We start from the raw sequence: 23,252 nt of genomic DNA on the forward strand, positions 1-23,252 counted from the left end.
AAGATAATTGAATCCTTTTTCTTTTATAGAATTATCGCAGAGAAATTTGCATGTATTGTAAGGATGATCAGCTATTGGATGCTTTTCACGTGATTGCTAAATGCTCTAAGTTAGAAAAAATTCGGGAAAGTGTGTTTGGAACTTCTATTATTCCGTTGGAGAATTTTTTGGAACTTATTACTAATATAAGTAATTTCGATTTAATTAATTTTGTTCAAAAAATTAAATTATTTTTAGGTAATCTTTGTTGATTTTTTATTTTGTTTTAGTGATCCCTTGTACGGAGTGACGTACATCGTTGTTTATTTTGCATATTGGAGTATTCGTTTTTGCCGAAAGGTGGCATTTGTTTTTTCCTTAAAAGTGTGCTTGTGGCTAAGAAGTGTTGGGAGACTATCCACATTTTGGATAAGATAATTGAATCCTTTTTCTTTTATAGGTGGGTGTAATTAATGTTTTTTTTCTTTATATAATGATGTTTTTGGTTGGATAGTTCTCCCCATGATGAATTTTGTTATTATGTTATATGTTTATATTTGGATATTTGGCTTTCAGATATTTATTTTTGATGTTTTTTGATGTTTATAATAATACTTGTATAATTTTTGTTTTGATTTATGTATATGTTAATTTTCTCTGTAATAATGGATGGATTATGATATTTTTTTGTAATGTACACGTAACGAATTATTGTATACCCCGCATCATGGGCTCTGCCTAGTATGTCTAAATAAATAAATAAATAAATATTTGTAATATTAATAGTTATATTCATTAAACAGGAATTAAAAGGAAGAGATGAGGAGAAAGGTAAAAGATATAGAAAAGTAAAGACAAAATATAAATGTAAACCATATTTTTATTTGCATTCTTCAAATGCAAATAAAAATATGCATTTGACAAATTGAATTTTTTGGAAATTTCCCATTGAATTTTAATGGAAATTTATTAGCAAATAGTATTTACCATATTTAGAATAAGCATCTTATGTAGACAAACTAACTACATACAACTTTAATCATAAAATAATCAGTGTAGTACATTTTTGCTCTTTATCAGACTATGGATTAATTCATTTAAAATCCCATCTGAAATGCATATATCATAAGTTCATCATCTGTGTTCTAGTATAGGATCTTCCAAAATTAATACTACTGTTTTAAATTATTGTAATTATAGTAATTATTATCCATGAAGAATGTGATGTACATAAATCGATAGAGTAGCCATCTGCGCTTTCTCCCATCTGCATTCAAACGTCTTAATATATACTACATCAAGAAAATGCCATAAATGAAAATGATGACCCTGCAGTAGAGAAAGTGTTTTAAGTTCTGCAGTTTGCCCAAGTTGGAATCACTCTTCATTGTGCAAAAACAATTCATTTGCAGGAGCCTTAGAATTGTGACTGCTGTGGGAGGAATGATGATGGATATACCATAGGGAGTATAGGAAAATTTTGAGTATTGGTCGGATGTGTGTTGTGCAACATGAGGTGCATGCATTGATAAAACGTAATCGTCAAATGCAAAACTTGGATGGTTTTTCCAATGTTTTAATTTATGTTACAATGTTTTTGGATAATAATTAGCATAATTACATATAGTTGTATAATCACAATATATATGCAGTCTTATAAGCAAAATTAGTATTAATCAAAACCATAATTTTATTTTTTAATTTTTATGGTAAAATTTATAATTATACTTAATCATAATATGAACATGTATAATAATTGATTTATCACTGAATAACATGAATAATAACATGAAACCAACATGAATAATAATAATAATACAGTAGAGCATCGATTATCCGACCCCCGATTAACCGTCACATCGGTTAATCGACTGTTCTAGTCGGCAAATTTCAAGTGTCCACTAGTGATGTGGCACTACAATATTTGGCTATGTCTTGGCTACTTTAATATTGTTTTTGCTAAATTTTTGCGTGTTTTAGCTGACAACACTGGCTTGACCATGAAAGGGAGGCCAGTATTTAAACAAGATTTAATTTTATAATTACGAGTGGTTGTTTTGTGAGCAATAAAATAATTTAAAAATATTTTTTAACGATACAATAGCTACGATTATTATTTTTTAAAAAATTTTGTTAGGCTTAACATCGATGAAAATTCAACGTGAAGTATGTTAATAGCGATATACTAATATACTAATTACATGGGATATACTAATATGCTAATATACTATACTAATAATGTATTTTTTTCATTCTTTTCGATTAACAGAATTTTTCAGTTATCCGACCAGCCTCAGTCCCCAATTGAGTCAGATAATCAATGCTCTACTGTAATAATAATAATTATTATTATAACTATTATATTTAAATTATATTTTATTTAATTATTATTGAATTTTATACATTGATGAACTATTTTAAAATTATAAATTCGTATTATTCTTACTTGTAAAAACACCCAATTTCCATTCTTTTTTGCATTGTTAATAATATTTTCTGCAACAGGACCTTGTCTTTGGCCTAAGGATACCGTATATATTCTAAAAGCAATAAACAAAAACATTGTTTAAGAATTGGTCTTTTCTGTGTACGAGTATATGACATAAATAAACTAACGAAAAAGTTTGGCACAGATAACAACATAAGGTCTTTTTTATGCTGAAAATTTATAAAAACTGAATCAGAGGAAGATAGCAAATTTGAAGAAAATTATGATATCACAATGTAATGTTTGTATCAATTCATGACTCCATCAATTCCAAGCGAAGTCAGATTTTTGAAGCATGAAAAAATTAAAAACAATAGTATAAAAATATTGTTTCTTTTATTTTTTTTGATTGATTCTATATTCTTAATTGCCATTCTTTTTGTCATGATTTGCCATTCACAGAAATCACACACAAAAACAGATAGAAGTCACGTTTCTCAGAGCAGAGCTTTGAGAAACAAGACTTGCTTGACCATCAAACTTGTACAAGGCAAAAAAAATGGGAATATAAAATAAAATATTTGACTTTTCCTCACAAGTTTACTCAACAACTGGAAGATAGTTTTGTTAATAGTTCAGTTTGGTGGTAGTTAGCTATCTTTGGTTCTCGAGTTCAAACTGTTCTCTTAATATTATTTACTAGCTCAATAGTCACTAATGTATTCACTTTGATTTCTATTATCTCAGCTCTTTTGACTTCACTTTATACATGAGTGAATAAATAGTTACACACATTAATTTGGTGAGTCAATAATGACTATTAAATTCCTCACATTATGATACTAATTTATCTGTAAAAGTTTTTTCATTGTTTGTAAATAACTTATTTTGTTGTTTTTGTAGTGTATATGTTTTGTATCGTTTGAGTCTACGTGCTTTGGCTGTGAGTTTTTGTTTTAGTGTATCAATGTATTCTGTAATGTGTGTGTTGTGATGATGTTCATATTTTGTGTGTGTTTTGATTTTCTTGAAAATGTTTTTGAGTTGTTTCTTTAAATTGGGTGTTATGTTGTTTTTAGTGTATTGTGTCAGCCTGCCTAATTGCTGTCTAATGTCATTTATTTGTGTTTCTATTCTTCACTGCCAGGCAGGCTTATGATAGAATTGTGTTTTGTGTGTGTTTGTCTGCGATTGTATTTTCAGTCCATGGTGTGTTACTACTGTTACTGCCCCAGCATAAACTAATGTATGAATGTCTGAGAGTGTAGAAATTGAATGAATATAGTTTGGTAGTAAGTGAGTGTTTACATAATTTAGTGTTTTTCCTACTACCTTTGACATGCTGGTTTTTGGTATTTGTAGTCTTTGTGTGGGATCTATGCCTGTATATTTAGTGAGTGTTTCCTGAAATATAAGTAAGAGCGTATTAACTAAATCTATGTCTATGTTATCAGTGATTGATGAGGAAGTGTCTGTAGTATCATTAGTGGTGGTTGTTGTATGTGTGCTATTATCAATGCTTGTTGCTGGATTATCCTGACAGGTTACATGATCTTCATTTGTGGGATAAAGTTGTTGTGTATAATTGTTCTTTTTTGATTGATAACACTTTGTTCAATGACAGTGAGGTGAGGATATTGTTGTGTGAATCTATGGTGTAGTTGTCTATATGCTGTCATGTTTGTTTCGAGTCTTGTGATGGTGTAGTAAGTACGGATGATAAACTTGTTTATTTCTATTGTCCATTTCATCCATTGGCGTGGTTTTCCAGCCTCTGTGTTCTGTGGATGCATTGCCACAGAAACATCAAGGCTAGGTTGATTCCTCACATCTGTTGAGGGCATTGCAGTAGCCATGCTTGGGCCGGTGCTGCTTCTGCCACTGGTAACCAAGGGAGACTGTGGCTTATTTTTTGAACATGAGCCTCTGCCTAACCCATGAACACTGACCTTGTTAACTTGGGCGACATCCGAGCCGGTATCACATTTAGACCTGGTTACTACCACGATAAATATCTCCACATAACGGTGTGGTCACTCTTAGTTTCATTTCTTCCCAAAGACCTTATTGGCATGGATGTCCCTACCAGGAGCTTGTGCTCCAGCCTGCATTGCTCTATGGATCAGTAAAATTACTGGGCTCTCCCACCATGATGAGGTGGTAACCACGGGAAAGTTGTTATTATTATTTAAAATCAAGATTTATACTCATAAATCAATTTATATAAATTAAAATACAGGAAAATAAAAACAGTTTTTTTTTGTTGATAACTTTAAAAAATTTTTAGATTTAAGTACAGAGCATTTCTTTCAAAATAAGTTTTGTGTTATTAATATATAAAAATAATATTTGTAAAGATATACCTGTCCAAGTAGTCTTTTTTGGAAGCAAACTTAAGAAATGCACTCATGGGATCTGATCCGGAACTCAAAATAAATATTAATGGCGTGATTTTAGACATATCTTGAAATAATGTTTGCAGATTGATTGGCGGATTTTCAATAAATAGAGGACCCATGTGATGAATAATGAATTCAGTAATGGCCGGTATAATCTGAAAAAATCAATGATTAACATGATAAAACTATAAAACAACAATTAATTATATACATAGTTAATATTACAGTAAGGTCTTGTTTTACATGAGATTGATATATGTGGATTCTTGGCTATGAATGGATAAATAAGAATGGATTAACCTAACCATTTGCCCTCCACCGAAACGGTGGAGGGCAAATGGTTAGGTTAATCCATTCTTATTTAATACAGTAGAGCTTCGTTTATCCGAATTAATTGAGAAATGGGGTTGTTCGGATAACTTATTTTTCGGATAACCGATTATGTACGAAAAAAACATATTAACCTGTCCCGTGTTGAAATTTTTCTCTGTTGCGTATCGCTTCGCGTTGAATTTTCGTCAATGTTAAGCCTAACGAAAATTTTTTAAAATAATAATCGTGGCTATTGTATCGTTAAAAATTATTTTTTTATTTTGTACAAACAAAATAAATATATTGAAAAATATAAAAACAAAAAAAATATACTTTAGAAGTTGATCTACTATCAAAAACGTTTGATTCAACACGACAGTCCTCAGAAAAACATCACACAATAGTGCCAGTGCTGCCAGCTAAAACACATACACCAACAAAAAAATATTGGAGTAGCCCAAGATATAGCCAAAGATTGCAGCGCCACAGCACTAGCGAAAATTTAAATTTGCCGACTGGAATGCTTTCGGATAACTGACTTTCGGATAAACGACGCTCTACTGTACTAATGAAACTAATTCAAGTTGACAAAATGATGCTTATCTGACTGATTCAAACACAGAGGGCTATCAAATGCTACTCATTTGTTGAGTATATTGGTTTGCATGTTTTTCTGAAATGGTATGTATAATACAGTATAATAAAGTTTTGCTCTTTAGTCCAACATTAGTGAATCAACCAAATTTATTATAGTAAAAGTATGTTAAATAAAACATTTTAAACATTTATGCAGCCATTTTTAACTAATAGAAAAATGTCTAGGCAATTGTCTGAACTTATTTGGAGTGGAGCACAAATTTATACTTCAATTTTTTTTTTTTTGATGACATGTAACACCCATGTGAAACAAGACCACACTTTAGAGAATATCTAATTAAAAATAATTTTAATTTTCATTTGATTTCATAAATAAAGTTTATGTACAGAATTTTTTTTATGTTATTTATTGTAAATAATAACACCAAACTATACAATTTAACATTTATAAAATATGAAAAATATAAAATTTTATAAATCTTAACTTGATTTTAAATATGGTAAAAGCTCATTTATTTCACTATCTTTGGTGTAAACAATTTCTGGTCACATAAGTAAAGTGGTCGTCAATATGGAATGAAAATATTGAAATACAGAGTACTGTTCTGAATACTGCTAAAAGTTTAATACAGCTTATAAAAGTAAACAAAAATAATAATAATAAATTCACATAAAATTGTGAGATTACAAGGGCACAGGGTCAATTCCCTAATTGCCACTTACATGTCAAGTTGGTAAAACTCGCCCATGTTGTCGTTTGGATGACTTTTATCGAGTAGAGAGGGAGGTGAGCAAGTCGGCAGGCATCCTTTCAGAGACAGGAGACAGGTTTAACAAAATAACAAAGCATTTATTATATGGCTAACACTAAAATACAGGAGGCTACACAGAGTTAAATGCATATATCTTTAGGTTATATGGGCTAGATGTGATTAATGTAAGATTATAAAGTCTATGATTGACAACTGCTTAGTCTATTCTATGACAGCTATGCCTACTTCTGTTACAAGAGAGAGAGAGGTTGCAGTCCGCTGATAATTATCTCTAAAGTTGGAGGAGTCCTATACAAGGTGATGACAGTTCTTTATGGAAGCGTTGGGCATTGTAGACGTCTTCTACTGTTGTCTTCTCCGGGGACTAGGTCAAGTCCGTTGCATGGAGGTGCGGGAGATGGGGAATCACTAAGACCGAATACAAGTTCCGTGTGCGAACTCCTGAGCTTCTGGTGGCTCGCACCTTTTATATAATTTTAGTGGGAAATCTAACACGTGATCGACTTTTGTTGACATTGATGGTGCATTCTTGACAGCTATGTGTCAACTTTCCCACTGACTTGTTACTACAACCAGCGACCTCTGATCTAATTTCTACCTCTCCGTTTTTTCTAATGAAGATGTTTACATTTTGAAAACAACTGACATTAATTTTTGATTTTAAGAGCCCCGTAAAAATCTGTGGGCTCACAAAATACATGGTACACATACAATGAATGCAATTTTTTGCAATAGGGTTCATTCAAGTACTATACAGAATAGTATGAAATGAAATTGAGACAGACTCAATATGTTTATGAAAAGGTAATAAAAGTTTTATTTAAATACTGTATTTTAACAGGAAAAGTATGAAAAAAAATTATTATTAAAATTAATAACTGTAAATGTGTAGAAGTGTCCAGTTTGAAAAAAAAATGTTAACAATTAAACTAGTTTCACATTAGGCTGATTGATATCTTTCTTTGTTCAATGTTGTGAATGATGTATCAGTGACATTAATTGATCATCACTAATGTATTACACATAATTATGTGAGATCGGACTTGGAAAAAAAAATTTTTTTTCGGGTGAAAAATTAATTAAAACTTGCTATAATTTTTCCCATGATTGTTAAAAGTGTAAAAGATAGGGTTTTATCCCTCTGTGGAGTCACTTCCCTTTCAAGATGAGACATCGAATGTGTCACCAGGAACTTGGCGACAAAAAACTGTTATTGGACATAGGTGCTGCAACATTGCCAAAAAAGGGTCAGGGTGAAAAGAGGGAGGACTCCCAATAAAAGACAAGGACTGATGATGACAAGGGTTCATTCATCAGGGAGAGCACATTCGTTTATCTTTCGGGAGAGAAATCCTTGCACCAGAAGTTTGTCCTCACTGGGTTGCCTCTTGCTTGGATACCTTCAGGATACTCCTCCATCTAGAGTGAACTCCTTTAAATTGACTTCTTTGAAAGTGAACTCCTTCCATCCAAGAGATCTCCATTTAAGTGAACACCAACAGTCCTTTGATTCGTCTCAGATTCCTTACCAGGTATCTATAGAATCTTATATGTAAGCTCTCTCTCTCTCAATGTAGAACATGAATTTGTTAAATCAGTTAAATCGTAAACACAACCTTTACTTTAATATTAATCTTTTGTGTAATTAGCTTAATAAATGGAAATTGTTAAATTTGTGTTGGGTGCACTTCCTCAATCCGTGCCATCTATTGTGTCGGATCTAACACTTACAAACGCAATCGCTTGCGTGTACAAGATGGAAATTGCGGCCATTTAGGTTTCTGTGTCTACCCAGAAGACACAGTGGTGTCAGTCCTGACAAACCTGTCATCGCAACGTGGTGTTGACCTTTCGGTCCCATAGTGCCAAAGCATAGGGGGAGCTTTGCGCATCGTCACAATTATATTTTTACAAAATTTAATCAGATATTCTGTAAAATATTGAATAAATATATAAGTAATTTGAATGTATGTCTCTTTAATCCGAATAAATAAATAAATCCGGTAGACTTCCTCACAGCTATCAGGTTAGGTACTCCTTTATTTCAATTTACAAATGCATTTCGAGCCTATGCAGTATCTAAGCCCCTCCTCACTGTAATGCTCAGAAGGCAGAACAGCGCTTTTCAAATTATACCAGTATACATTCAATGAATGTATAATGGTTGTGTTGTGTGTGGGTGACAAATGTAATACTGTGAATAATAGAAATTAAAACATTATGTATGTATGGTTTTTTTATAATTGTTAAATTATTTACTTATATTTGTAAAACTGTTACTTTTATTACAGTAATTCCGATAGTTTTTAAAGGATACACCATGTTTTAATAAAAAATACCTTGCATGGTATAGTCATATGTCAGAAAATATCATGTTGTTACTATAGTGCTGTGAGTTTATAAAAAGTGTATATCTACTGATTTTAACGTCAATTTTTACTGAATCTTTGTACTATTGTCACCCGATACAAACTCATGATTTTATATTGAAAAACATATCTAGGAGTACCATATAAGTGTACCAGTATAATTTGAAAAGCACTGTTCTGCCTTCTGAGCATTACACTGAGGAGGGGCTTAGATACTGCATAGGCCTGAAATGCATTTGTAAATTGAAATAAAGGAGTACCTAACCTGACAGCTGTGAGGAAGTCTACCGGATTTATTTATTTATTTAGATTAAAGAGACATACATTCAAATTATGTATATAACAGCTACCACATTTGACATTGAGATAAATATATGAGCTGTTGATTTTGAAAGTGGGACAAGTCCCCTCTAAAAAAAATATAAAGATATGATGAATTTATTAACCTATGTACTACCCATTCATCATGAATACTTAAAAATCTCACCATCTAAACAAAGTAATATAATTATATGCACGCAACTTATTACTGAATATTTTTTCTTATTTTATGCACTTTTTCCTATAAAATTAAATTTACTTTTTGTTTTATTGTAGCTTTTTGAAAAAAATATGGAATGTTGAAATAAAATAAATAAATGAATAAAATATTCAATTTTTTTGTTATTATAAATGCATTTCATTCAAAGAAAATCAACATTTTCAAAAAATAATTGCTTTTGAAAATGAGGCAAGTCCATTGGTGCATACCAAAACTATAATTTTTGCACCTAACACAGTAAACCATTATAGCATATTAAATTTACATGAAATAAGACCAAAAAAGTATAAAATAAGTCTATTACTATTTACAAATATTTTTAAACCCATTGAAATGCAAACCATTAAATAGCTAGCAATAACATAACATGGACTTGCTCCACTTTCAAAATCAGTAGCTCATATAAGGATTGCCTAATTCAGTGTTTCTCAACGGGGGCGATATCGCCCCCATGTGGGCGTTTTTCCATGTTGAGGGGGCGATTAGTATTTATATTTTATATTATAGTATTTATATTTTATATATAACAATTTATATTTTGGGGGCAAAAAACAATTTTCTGGGCAATATAGTAAAAGATTCTATTAAGAATAATTAGATATTTTATTTGTTATATTGTACAATAATTAAACAAATAACATTATACTAGTCACTAGTCTATTCAATGCAATACGAATTTGGCGTTAGTTCTTGGCCCTGGGCATCGGAATTTTGAAGTGAAGGGAGCGATACTACGTAACGGTTTTATTGAAGGGGGGGCGATACTATGTTGAAGTGGGCGACGATTCGTTAGAGGTTGAGAAACACTAGCCTAATTGAAAAGTGAACATGTTTCATATTTCATTGTGCAAAGTAGCAATTGGTGGGTTGCATTAAGAATTGGCATGAATAGATTTTAGCTTCAGTAATTGCATAATGATTTTAAGTTAGTTATGATGGAAGTGTCCAGAATTGAACAGCAGACAATAAAAAATTTGGTTTTTAGTGGTTAAAAGGAATAGGAATGCTGACATCTATAAATGAATAAAGCATATATATAGTAAACAGTTGTAGTGTCTGGAGATCACTGAGATTCAGCGTTAGTGTTGTGTAAGAATACTAAGGGCCTCACAAGAAAAGGAGGTCACACAATAAGTAATTCTGAACAACCACTTTATGATACAGAAGTTAATTAATGTACAGCACACAGATCTAACCTTCCTTAAGTTGGCACTAGCATAATATGCACTAGGGGCTTAACATCCCATAACATTAATACATTTATTACTAGGAAAAATAGCGATACTCAGTCTAACAAAAAAGATATTTACAATATTTACAGTGATGATCACATGTTGGTTTCCATTAATACACACTTATCATTGCTAGCGTAACCCAATGTCCGTTGTTACTAGTGGATTGCGGTACAAATTGATACTTGACAATTAACACACCAAAATAACCTTAGATACAGGTTATTTCCTTAACCTTTTTCATTGTCCACAAAGGTCTAGACTCGAAGGTCAATTGTTACCCGATGCAACTGGATTCTCTTCCCAAACGAAAAGTCCATTACGTTGTCCTAACTTCCAGTTGTAGATGTCGATCCTTCTTACTGCCATCTCATTGTCTTGGTCAGGGGCTCAAGAGTCTTAACCAGGCATAGTCCAGAAAGAAAAGGTGAACTGCCCATGTCCCACATGTGTTTTTATGTTTGCAGCCATCTGGGACTTCAGCCTTAGTCACATGGTGTCATGACAACCAATCCTGATTAAGCAGACAGCAGCCACCAAAAGTGGCATGTGACAAACAAAAAAAAAATGCAAATATACTAGTAACGTGACAAAAGATAGAAAACCCGATATGAACGACTACAAAGTACCTAATATAAAATAAGGCTGGGAAACAAAAATAGTGACGGAGCACTACACAGTAAATAAGTGGTGCAAGATTTACAGAGAAGCTTGCCAAGTCAATTCGGGATAAACCGAGACCAGGTCAGGTACATACCATAATCTCTGCTGCAGACAACATAATCAGAAATGACAGATAAGTTACAACTCGCACAATCAGTGCATCCACAAATTTGAACAATCATCCACAAACACCTCCAATTCAGAAAAGTCTATACACAATGGGTGCCAAAAATTTCACCGAAGATCACAAAATGTCACTGAGTCTACAGTACCTGATGCACTATAATAAAAGTTCCTCTTTTGTATTGTTGCAGGAAGTGAGACATGGTGTCACCATTGCACTCCCAAAATGAAGAACACAAACAAATAATGGAAACACTCATCCTCCCTGCACCTCATAACTCCATAACGATGCCCAGTACTGGAAAAGGGATGTTGACTTTTTTTTTTTTACTGCCGTTGGTTCATTTTATGCAACTACACACAACAATCAACTCAGAATGCTATTGTGAAACTCTGTCATGGCTGTGCAAAACAATAAAGTCTAAACACCCAGAACTCCTCTCAAAAAAGTCATCCTGCTTCACGACAATGCCCATCCCCATATGAGTGAAATCACTGCCACGTCACAAAAAATTCCACTAGAGATACTAGAATGTCTACCACATAGTCCTGATCTGTTGTCATGTGACTTTCACATTTTCAGACCTCTCAAGAAAGCTTTGCAAGAGTAAAGATTACTGTTAGATGGTGAGGTGAAGGATAGAATTGAAGAATTTTTTTACCAGCAACCACCAGAATTCTACATGTGGGATATCTCTGCTTGTAAGATGCTGGGATCTTTGCCTAAACAAACAAGGAAATTTCTTTTAGATTTGCAATAAATGTTTGCCAGTTCTGACATTTACACTTTTCATTTGGATAACCCTTATATAATTCTTTCTTGTTATTAGTGTTGCCACCTTTTCAAAATTGCTGACCTGGACATTTTAAAATTAGGATGTTATACTTGGAAATAAAAAAATTAGGTTTTTTATTGTGAGTAGAAAATAAATATTTTTTTTATTAGAAGGTAAACATGTATATAAGATATTATTAAAGTAATACAATAATCACATGTGGCATATTCAAAAATAATTAATGACAGTCTGATATTGATATTAATTGCAAAAATAATACATAAAAGTAAGAATAATAAATAACAACATGCCAACATTAATAATATTAAGTTACAAACCTACATTGTATCTGATACAATATATAATATAAATACGAGGCATGCACAATGTCATTTTACAGCCAAGAACTAAACAATGCACATGCAAGTTTTAAACCAGTTAGAGACTTGTGTTGGAAAAAACCTAATATTTGCAAGTTGATTTTTAAAAGTACATTTTCTGTCACTCTTAGCAGGGGCAGATGCCCCTGGCTAAGAGTGACAGAAGTAGAAGTAGTGAAATAGTGACAGAAGAGTGACTGATCTACATAGGGCTTAAGCTCTGGCCCCCCATATGTCAAGGGCCCACAAAAATTGAATTATTATCATAAATTTTTAATACTTTTTCATTAACAATGACCATGTATTATATAGTTAAAATAGTTAATATTAATAATATAATAATAATGACAATTTATAGTATTATTTGTATTAACAAAACATGGGGCACCATTGGACTTCAATAAACCCTAGCCCCAAAAAAACCTAGATCCTCCCCTGCTCTTAGCCTAGGGATAAGATGAGAATAAGTTTGGTTGGGGTATGAAGTTAATTGTTAACCATTAAAATAAAATACTTGCAAATATTTTTATAAATTTATTTTGTTTTATCATAATTTCACAAATTTCTACAAAAACCGGATAAATTAATAATTAATCCGAACCATGAATTTGAAAACTGGCCTGGTGGCAACACTACTTCTTGCATATTCTGAAGATAAATTTAATTTGTCAAGCATAAAATAAAAATCTTTGCAAACTATACCAATTGTATCGATGACACTCAATTCCATTTAAAGCACTTTAAACCATACGTGAAGTTTAGGAACTGGGATTTTCCCATTATGTTGGTCGCATAAAAGGAGAATGTCATTTTACAACATTCCTAACTTGGCCACTTAAATGAGGAGGCCATCAATGTAGAGTTTAATTTACATTAAAACTTATGCAGCTTTACAGGGGTATTTCAGGGGTGGCCACAAGCTGAAGTTTTACAGAAATTTTTAAAAACTAATACAATATGTAATTCAAGTATAAAACGTAATGACAAAAGTTTTATAAAGATTCCAGTTGTTTTGTTCACTTATGAATTTTTAAGATTAAAAAAAAACATTTTTTTTTTTCTTATATTGTTTAAGTTTTATATTTATTTTCTAAAGAAAGTTATTAAAATTTGTAGTTTTGAAATATAGAAACATAACTCATATTCCAATATTTATTCACTTCTGACCAAATATATTGTAAATTATTGTTAAGTTAAAATATTTTGTTAACTATCTCATATATGTTAATTACAGAAAAAATAAAGGCTAATAAAATAGACAATGTCACAGTATTTGATTTTGTAATCTATAAATTTAACTAATATTTACAGATAATGTGAATCGTTCAAATAATTAGTGCGTGTTGTATTCCCCAAAGGTCACCACCAGACAGTTGGAAAGAAGACTTTGGGTTTCCAAGTTTCTCTATGTTTCATGTTCATGTAACTATAGTCAATGACAAACTGTGTTTCCCTGCAGGAATGCCTAGATTGCCTAATGGCAAAACTGGTCCTGCAATCTATACATATTTTGTAACACTAAAGAACCATGAAAATACCAATAATATCTAGTAATTTAAATTTACATCTCTATTCTAAAATCACATAAAAAAGATCCTTAATTGTTGCTTCCAAATGAAAATATTGTCTGAACTCTATTTCTCTCTCAAAAATTAAATATAGAGTTAAAACTGATCTAAGGAAAAGTGTTATCTTCTCATTTTTGTAGGGTTTACCAATATGCATCTTTATTAGGTTTTGCATTTTGTTCTAGATTTCGTCTTCTCTATTTTAATGAATAATGTGTAATCAAGCATGTGTGGCTAACACCCATTCTTATCATTGACTGACAATATAGATGGCAACATTTTCAGAACTTTTGAATGATGAATTACAATGTGAGACAGAGAGAGGATTAAAAAAAACTGTTAAGTTATTTTTGCAATAAATGCTGCTCTTTTTCTAAAAAATTATTTTTGATCACCATATAAGTGCACTGGCAGTAGGAAAAATGTAACAATAACTAAAAACAGTGTTTAATACTACTAATTATATATATTTTCTTTCTAAAGGTACACATTTATCTTGTAGTATTATTTACAGTGATTGATGATAAAGAAACCCATGATATGTTTCTTCAACTCATTAATAAGTATTTTCAAGTTACTCCAATTAATTGAGTACTTTCTATTGTCAGCACGATTAAATTATGTAAGCAATGTATAAATTTGTCAGGCTCTTTTGTAAAAACTGAAGTTTCAGCCTGGTAATCAAAACTTTTGTCTCTATTAGAATTGTCACTTAACCATCTATTGTAACATATGTATTGTATTTTATTATTGTATCTTATTTTGTATTTTATTTTAGTATGGCATTTTATATTGTATCTTACTGTACTCTATTTTATTGTATTGTATTCCTGTTCTCAAAGCCTGATCATGCCTTTGCGAAATCAGGCCATGTAAATTTTTATGTTAAATAAACCTTATGAATGAAATGAAATGAATGTAGTATTTACAGTATTTTCAAAATATTTTGTATATCTTTGTCTGCACTGTTTTTAGTAACTACACACCTTTCCTTTTTTAAATTATTATTATTAGCACTTCTTGTCAAGAAATAAGATATGCAGCATGTAGCAGGAACAAAAAATTACTGAACAATATTGTCCATTCTTTGAAAGATGGCCTCTGACAGAAGGGTAGTTCCCATCCTGTTTACTTTTATTTTGGCTCCAATTGATCCATGGCATTTGTTGTGGCCAATAGACTAGTCTGGTCTTGTTAATTTGTTTTTATCATGATGGTCACCTGCCTTCTTGCCAAATGCATAGAATTTTTCTTACTGAGTGACTGCTGGTATTAAATACAAACTATTGATACTTTTTATGCCATCTGCTGGTATGGCATATTGGCATGTTTCATCTGAAACATGGCCTGATTGTAAGTGTCGAGTCTACATGGTGTTTTTTAAGAATAAAGGATTAGTTTAATTATTTGTGAGTGAATATTACAAATAATCATACCATCATCATCATCAGCATATGTAAAGTTTTCTGCTTTTACATGATCACATCAAACATTTGCTTTGTGGTGATACTGATATTTTCTTATAACGTACACATTTAAGTAATCAGTTATCACTGCTACTTTATTTTCAACTATTTACCATATTTACTTGCATATAAGATGAGGTTTTTATTCATTTATCGCAGCTTCAAATTCCTAGGTCATCCTATATGCATGAGCAAAAGATTCTTTGCATTTTTGCAAATAATTTTTGTGAATCATGTACTCACATTTTTCTACTGGATGCTTACCCTCTTGTATTTAAAAACATAAGTATTTTATCTGGGTTATTTGAATTGTTCTTGTATAGTGTCAGGAGTAAAGATGAATAGCAATAGGAAAAACAAAGCTTTTGAATTGAATTCAGATTGAAATTCCAAAATCCCATGGGAGCCTGATATAAGTTTTAATCCATTCCCACATGAAAACAGATGATTATCCAGAAATCAGAATTCAGAGAAACTTTTAAGTGTAATCAATGGAGAGTGGACTCGACTGTTAAGAATTGGCAGAAAAGGTTCCCCATTGTCCATCATTACATGAACAAATTGTTGTTGTCAATTTTACAAGATTTTTCCTTAAAGTTTAAAATGCCAGTAATTTTTGCAGGATAATGTGTGCATTTANATTCACATTTTTCTACTGGATGCTTACCCTCTTGTATTTAAAAACATAAGTATTTTATCTGGGTTATTTGAATTGTTCTTGTATAGTGTCAGGAGTAAAGATGAATAGCAATAGGAAAAACAAAGCTTTTGAATTGAATTCCAGATTGAAATTTCAAAATCACATGGGAGCCTGATATAAGTTTTAATCCATTCCCACATGAAAACAGATGATTATCCAGAAATCAGAATTCAGAGAAACTTGTAAGTGTAATCAATGGAGAGTGGATTTGACTGTTAAGAATTGGCAGAAAAGGTTCCCCATTGTCCAGCATTACATGAACAAATTATTGTTGTTGATTTTACAAGATTTTTCCTTAAAGTTTAAAATGCCAGTAATTTTTGCAGGATAATGTGTGCATTTATGATATTTTACTTGTGATTAAATGAAATAAAATTAGAATTGAATTAATAAATTTAATTTTCTTTATTTTGATCTTTAAAGTCACACCTCGTCCTATATGCCAGGTTGTCTTATATGCGAGTAAATACGGTATGTGAAAATCTACTTTATAGCACAAAATATTGAATGTTCTACTTTTAGCATTCTCAAATCTGTAATTAGAGCAATGATCTTAAAGATTCATGCAAGAGTACTCAAAATCGTTAAATTAAAATTAAAAATTTTTTCCCAAAAAGCAGGTATCTTTATATAGCAAAAAATTAAATATTAATTGACTTTTTTCTTTTGTAGTTGTATAATTTGATTATAGCAAATTATTATGAAGTTTGTAAAATATTTACTTTATCTTCTTGAAACATCTTTATAAGAATAAGCTTCTGGAAATCAGTGAATTTTTCATTAAATCCTGCTTTATCAAGAAGATAAGTCTTCACCGAAGGGCAATCAGGATTTAATTGAACCTGTAAGAATATATTTTATATTAATTAACAAAACTATTTGAATGAAAGTTTTTATTTATAATTTTCTCTCTCAATTAAAAAAGAATATTACAAAAATAAATCTACAAGATAGAATCCAAAATCTCCAAGATAGGATTTTAGGGACTTGACACATAGTTTCTTGTCTTAAATCAGTGTTTCTCAACCTTTTTCTCATCATGGTCTGGTAAAATTATGGAAAATATTATGTGGACAGTAATTATATGTGACTATGTATTATGATTATACTGTATATGCTTATCTAGAGTTATTCTATGTAACAATATATGCATTGTAACTCTAGATTACTGTTTAAATGTCAATCAATTGTGCCAGTATCAGTACAATCAAATATTTTTTTGCAGACTGGTAAAAATTTTTCGTGGACCAGCAGTTAAAAAACACTATCTTAAATAGTTTAAAATACAGGAGTACAACCATCTTCAAAATAATTCCTCTTAGGTAATGATACATTTTTACCAGCATTCATACAGATTCTGGAAGCATTGCTGTAAGTAGTCTTTTGCAACTACTACTACTACCTCCTGCAACGATGCTTTTACCTCATTTGATATAAAATGACATTACCTCAGATATTGCTCCACTCAAAACATCTTCAAAAATATCATTTGAGTCAACAAATGAAGTAAAAGCAACATTTTAGAAGTCATTATGGGTGGTTATTATGGGCAAAGAAAAAAAGCCACCAGAAAGCAATGTTTCCAGAAGTTGTACAAGTGCTGACAAAAGTATATTACCCAAGAGAGTTATTTTGAAGATAGTTGTTGTGCATCAGTGATTTATATAATATTTGAGGCAAGGAATTATATTCCAAGTTCCCAAAGTTTTGGATCCTACCTTATACATATACCAAACTATATTATTTTGTAAATTTATTATTTCCTAAAATAATGATTCAAAATTAGTAAAAACACAGAAATTTTTCTTAATTAAATTACAATTGCTATTTGGGATTCTTGTGTATTGAAATTTTAGATTTTAGTTAACAATTTATCAATATACATTGCATTATACATTTAAATGATTGGTAACTAAATAAATTTATGAATTTAAAATTTTTAATCAGTTTCTATGATTTTAATTTGAAAAATATTCAAATATTATCATACCTATATGCTTTAAAAATAATCTTCTGTACTCAACTTAAAATCAAATTAAAAAATACATCATTTTATTGTCTTTAAAAAAATCAAAATTCTGTTTTTGATATTATTGTTACTCCAGTTACAAATATTAATTCTTAGAGTGCAAATCAGATTATTTCATTTAATATTTTTAACTTTCAGGAGACTGCGAATTGATTGTTTTGACTCAACTTGCAATTTTGACTTCTTGCTACCATCTTTCCTTATTCCAAGAATGCAAATGGTTTATGTAACTGCTATTCAACTTATGAATATAATTCCCTACAGCTTTCCTGTTGTTATTTTCTAAGAGTTAAATGATTACATGTAAAACGAATTAGCCGTATCATTCTGTTTTATTGTTTTAATTTATATTTTGTTATCTAATATGATCTAAACTAAAGATTTTTTTTATGCTTATTAATTTGAAAGTTAACTGAGGTTACAATGATTAATTAAAACAGTTGTAACATTTTGAAATAGCACCAAATTTCTCTTTGAAAAATGTGAGAAATAGTAGTAATTTCAAAATCAAAACATCAAAACAGAACTTTTCATCATAAGATGCTTTCTTTGATATAGAATTAAAGAAAAAATAATAAAAACAATGTCAAAATAAACTATAAAATGTTGCTTCATAAATTAAAAGTTATACCATAAAAAAAAAAAAAAAAAAAAAAAAGTATTGCTTATCTTCCATCCAATGTGTGTGAATGTGTGTGTAAATCTATTTCATAATTTTTATCACATACAGTGGAACCTCAGTATATGACCTTAATCCGTTCCTAATATTTGGACTTATACCGAATAGGACGTATACCAAACCAACCTTTCCCATAAGAAGTAATGTAAAAATGATTAATCCGTTCTCATGAAAAAAAATGGCTGACTTTAAACACCTCGCTTTCCTGGCTAGTTCCTGCTTGATTTTTCATGAGATCAGCATGTATCTTTTTAGCTTTCTCGCAAATAATTGCTTCCGATACACTGTCGCCAGCACACTGTTTTTCAGTTATCCAAAGCAAAAGTGATTTCTCAATATGATCTAATGTTTTTGATCTGTTTAGAAATTGATTTAACTCCTTTCGCAACGTTAGCAGATTTAATAATGTCTTTATTTTTTGCGATTGTCGATATTGTCGTTCTCGGAATACGGTATGCAGCAATTGAAATCTCGAACACGCATGCCACATTCATGTTTCTCAACAATCTCTTTTATCAGTTCCATTGTAATTCTAGTAATTTTTTTTTTAGTTTTCTGTTGCTTTTCATTTGCCTTTTTGCAATCCATGATTAATAAAAATAAGAAAATTTTATTTACAAATTAAAATCAGAAGAAATTTAACAAAGTTATAAACTGTGGCACCGCGAACGTCTAGTCTGGTCTAGTACACCGATAGTGCTACTTGTTCATAGGTGGCACATATAATTAAATTAAGTCTTATACCGAACAAAAGTTGTATACCGAGCAAAGTTTGTTTCGTCCAAACAGGACGTATTCTGAATTGGACGTATTCTAAAGCAGACGTATACTGAGGTACCACTGTATTTCTAAAATAATCATTCATATTATTGTTAATATATATAATTTAATTTAAATTTATTTTTTCAAGAAAATTTGCCTCATCATTCCATCATTAGAAAAATTAATAATAATTTACATTGAAATATAGCAAGGAAACTGATATGAGTGAGAACTTATTCAACTAACTTTTTAAAATCTTTTATCTTAATATCAGAAATAAAATTTGTCCCTTCCTATGCAGATAATCAACATTATCAATACAAACTGCTGCTATTTTGTTTTAAAATATCAATGAAGTTAAAAATTTTTGCTTATTTTGTTGCACCATTCCTTTATAATCAACAAATATTCTATAAAGTTTGTTTTGAATCACTTCTTTCTGATACATTATGGATTATAAAGTAGTTTATACAAGTCACAAAAGAAACTGAAAATGGTCTGATTAGGACTAGGAATGTTTTTTCAAATAAAATAAAACATTTGGTTATCATAAGAAGCTGTTAAATAAGTATTAAATAATGAAATATTTTTTATTTAGAAGGAAGAGTTCTTTGTGATGAGAATTTTCTAAGATTTTTAGCCTGATAAACAGATGATAATCAGTGGCGTAGCGTAGTGGGGCGGCAAAATTTCACAATAAATAATAATAATATCTTGTAAAAATTTGAACCATTTTACTTCATATTTTTGTCACACCTACGATTTGTACCAATTGAAATGAGCATGGAATAGTGTTACCACCTGTCTGGTTTTCACCTGGACAGTCGGGAATCAACTCACTATCCGGGTGAACTATTAATTTTGTCCGGGAATATCGTGCGCAACCTGTCAACCTTATTTTGCTTGTATGATTCATATTCAAACACATCTCCAACATCCAATAGAGCTAAGTCATCTAGGTTACTTACGTTACTCCTACCCAAGTCTCCCTAGTCGCTAATTGTAACTGATTTAGAACCGGCATGCACTGCACATTATTCTTCGTATTGCAAAATGACATTACGCATGCGTCAGGAACGTCTGTTCAAACAAACCTCATCTATCGTCCAGGTCAGTGATTTTAAAAAGGTGGCAACACTAGCATGGAATTTTTCATTACTTATTCTGTGACGAAACTGAATTTTAGTCTTTTAAATTGAGATACCTAAATAAGGGGACGGCTGACACCCATGCTACACCACTGATGATAATTGTAAAATTTGAACAGGATGGAACCTATGCTTTTGTTTATTCATTGCTCCACCATTTAGCTGTTTCCTGCCTAAAAGATATACCTGCAATACGAACCCATCAGTACTTGGGAGAATATTTTGACAACTAGCAAATTCCAAGTCCTACAAGCTCACCATATTTGTCTTAAACATGCCTTTCTGTCTGAGAGTACAATGATCATTTGAAGAAAGAAATAAAAAAGTGTTGTTGCACAGGTGATACCAATACCAACCTACTTTTTAGTCCAACAATAATACTACTACTCTTCTTTGGCTTCATGATCAGCCATCTACTTGTACCACGAAGTAGAGTGGCATCACAGTAAATTTGGATAGAACTACTTAATGTGACAGCTATTAAGTGAATTATTCAATCATGGGTGAAGATGTGGTGTAACCAATAATCAACAGTAAGTTCACTATCTCTTTTTTCCCCTTAGAGTCCCAGTGCAAGAAGAATGTAAAGTCCTTAATGTGCCAAAAACCAAATAATAATACTAATTAAATAGAGAGGAAAAAAAATAAAAGTACGATTCTTTCCTTCACAAATCATAGTTAATTTTGTATTCATAATAATATTTGCTTAACTTTTAAAGTAAGTTCTCATGAAAAAAAAATATTTTATTTATAGTACTTTTTAGTTTGGTAGTCAAGATCTTATAATTTTATATAATAAATATACAGTATATTTGATTAATTATTAACAGATGCAAAATTTTCTGTTCTCTTGTCATATGTACAGTATATTACTTAACATTTGGCATTCATCATGCATCAGAGGTAAATCCAAATTTTAACTTTTGAAACAATTAATAATTATGATGTTATTTTTTATGTATGCATTAAGATTAATATAAGATAAATAAATTATTTTAAATAAAATTACCTCCAGTGATCCTATTGTAATAAAGAGAGGAAATTTTACGAAAAGTGATGACAAACCGACAAAACAGGATAGCGCTTCTTCTAGAATATAACAGCTTTGCCAATTTGATTCTGAAAGCCATGAAGGATTGGCTGGTTTTTCAGGATATTCCTAATGAAAAAGTACAATTAGATAAAAGTGATATTTTAGTAAAGTATTACTTTTATTTGAAATGTTGGGAAAATAATTTTACTCTCATTTTTCTTCCTATTCCTCTAAGGAAAAACCACCATTCATTTTCAGGTATTTCTATTTCTTTTAAAATAGCAGTCGTAAATATAAATGAAAATATAAGTTTATGTTCTTCAAACAATCCACTAAATAATAAACAAAATAAATTTTTATAAATTAAAACCAATTACTATTGTATTTTTTTTTTAATTTTTAAATATTCCTACCGAGACACTTTCATAAATATTTCTTCTGTAATTCTTTTCATGAGACTTTGCAAATGCATTTCCATGTCAGAATTATTTTCACAGGTTTTGATGCAGTTACAAAATACCTGCAAGCAAATTCATAAAAAACAGTTCAATAAACATTAATTTATAAGTATACTGAAGATAGAGAATGATGAGAACTTCTACTATAATAAACAAAATATATATATATATTTAGTCACTTGTGAAACAATTCTGAATCTAATATCTTAAATTATATGTTTACTTAAACTTTCTATTAGCAGTATATAAAATTCTACTTTAATTAATAATAATATCAAAGATTATGTGATTTTAAGCACTAGAGAATTACTTTCAATTCATCTATTTCACTGGCATATTACAGATAAAATGAGTATAGTGATATTGAGTATAGTATATTTGTTCTATCACTCTTTTTTATATAGTTCATAGTTCACTCTTTTAACATGGTTATATTGTGTAAATTAACACTCTTAAACAACAAATTTTTAGACTTTTCTAATAATGATGATTAAAGCAATTTTACAATGCATTTCATAGTATAATTTTTGTTTCCTTTTAAATTAAATGCTATAAATGAAAAGTTATTTTCAAAAATCTAAAGAAAATATCTTATTGATAATTATTTCAAGAAATTTCACAGCAGTTTAAGATATATTATTTATAAGATAAATAATCATTAATACTTTTTGACCACTTCTCAAAAATACATTTGATGTGTGATGTATTTTCTTGTGAGAAAGTGTAAATAAAGTACTTGTTGTCAGGTCTTGATTGATTTAGTTATATTTCATACAGGCAGTCAGAGTTGAGTCTCTATTTGTAGCACTTCTTTGTAAAGTGTTATTTTTCAATTTT

General features: G+C 30.4%; 1 protein-coding gene across 1 annotated transcript in view; it reads right to left on the reverse strand.

Moving 5' to 3' along the window:
* Positions 1 to 23,252, reverse strand: part of LOC111620924 (dynein heavy chain 6, axonemal-like) — an 81,590-nt gene that overhangs the window by 56,323 nt on the left and 2,015 nt on the right. Inside the window, exons 5-7 of the mRNA XM_023362952.1 lie at positions 17,029 to 17,148; positions 4,771 to 4,961; positions 2,426 to 2,519 (exon numbers count right to left, since the gene is read on the reverse strand). Of these exons, the coding sequence (XP_023218720.1) occupies positions 2,426 to 2,519; positions 4,771 to 4,961; positions 17,029 to 17,148 (405 nt within the window). The remainder of the gene's footprint in view (positions 1 to 2,425; positions 2,520 to 4,770; positions 4,962 to 17,028; positions 17,149 to 23,252) is intronic.

This window comes from Centruroides sculpturatus, unplaced genomic scaffold (genome assembly GCF_000671375.1).
Source record: "Centruroides sculpturatus isolate CEXI.00-Female unplaced genomic scaffold, Cexi_2.0 scaffold17, whole genome shotgun sequence".
Classification (NCBI taxonomy): domain Eukaryota; kingdom Metazoa; phylum Arthropoda; class Arachnida; order Scorpiones; family Buthidae; genus Centruroides; species Centruroides sculpturatus.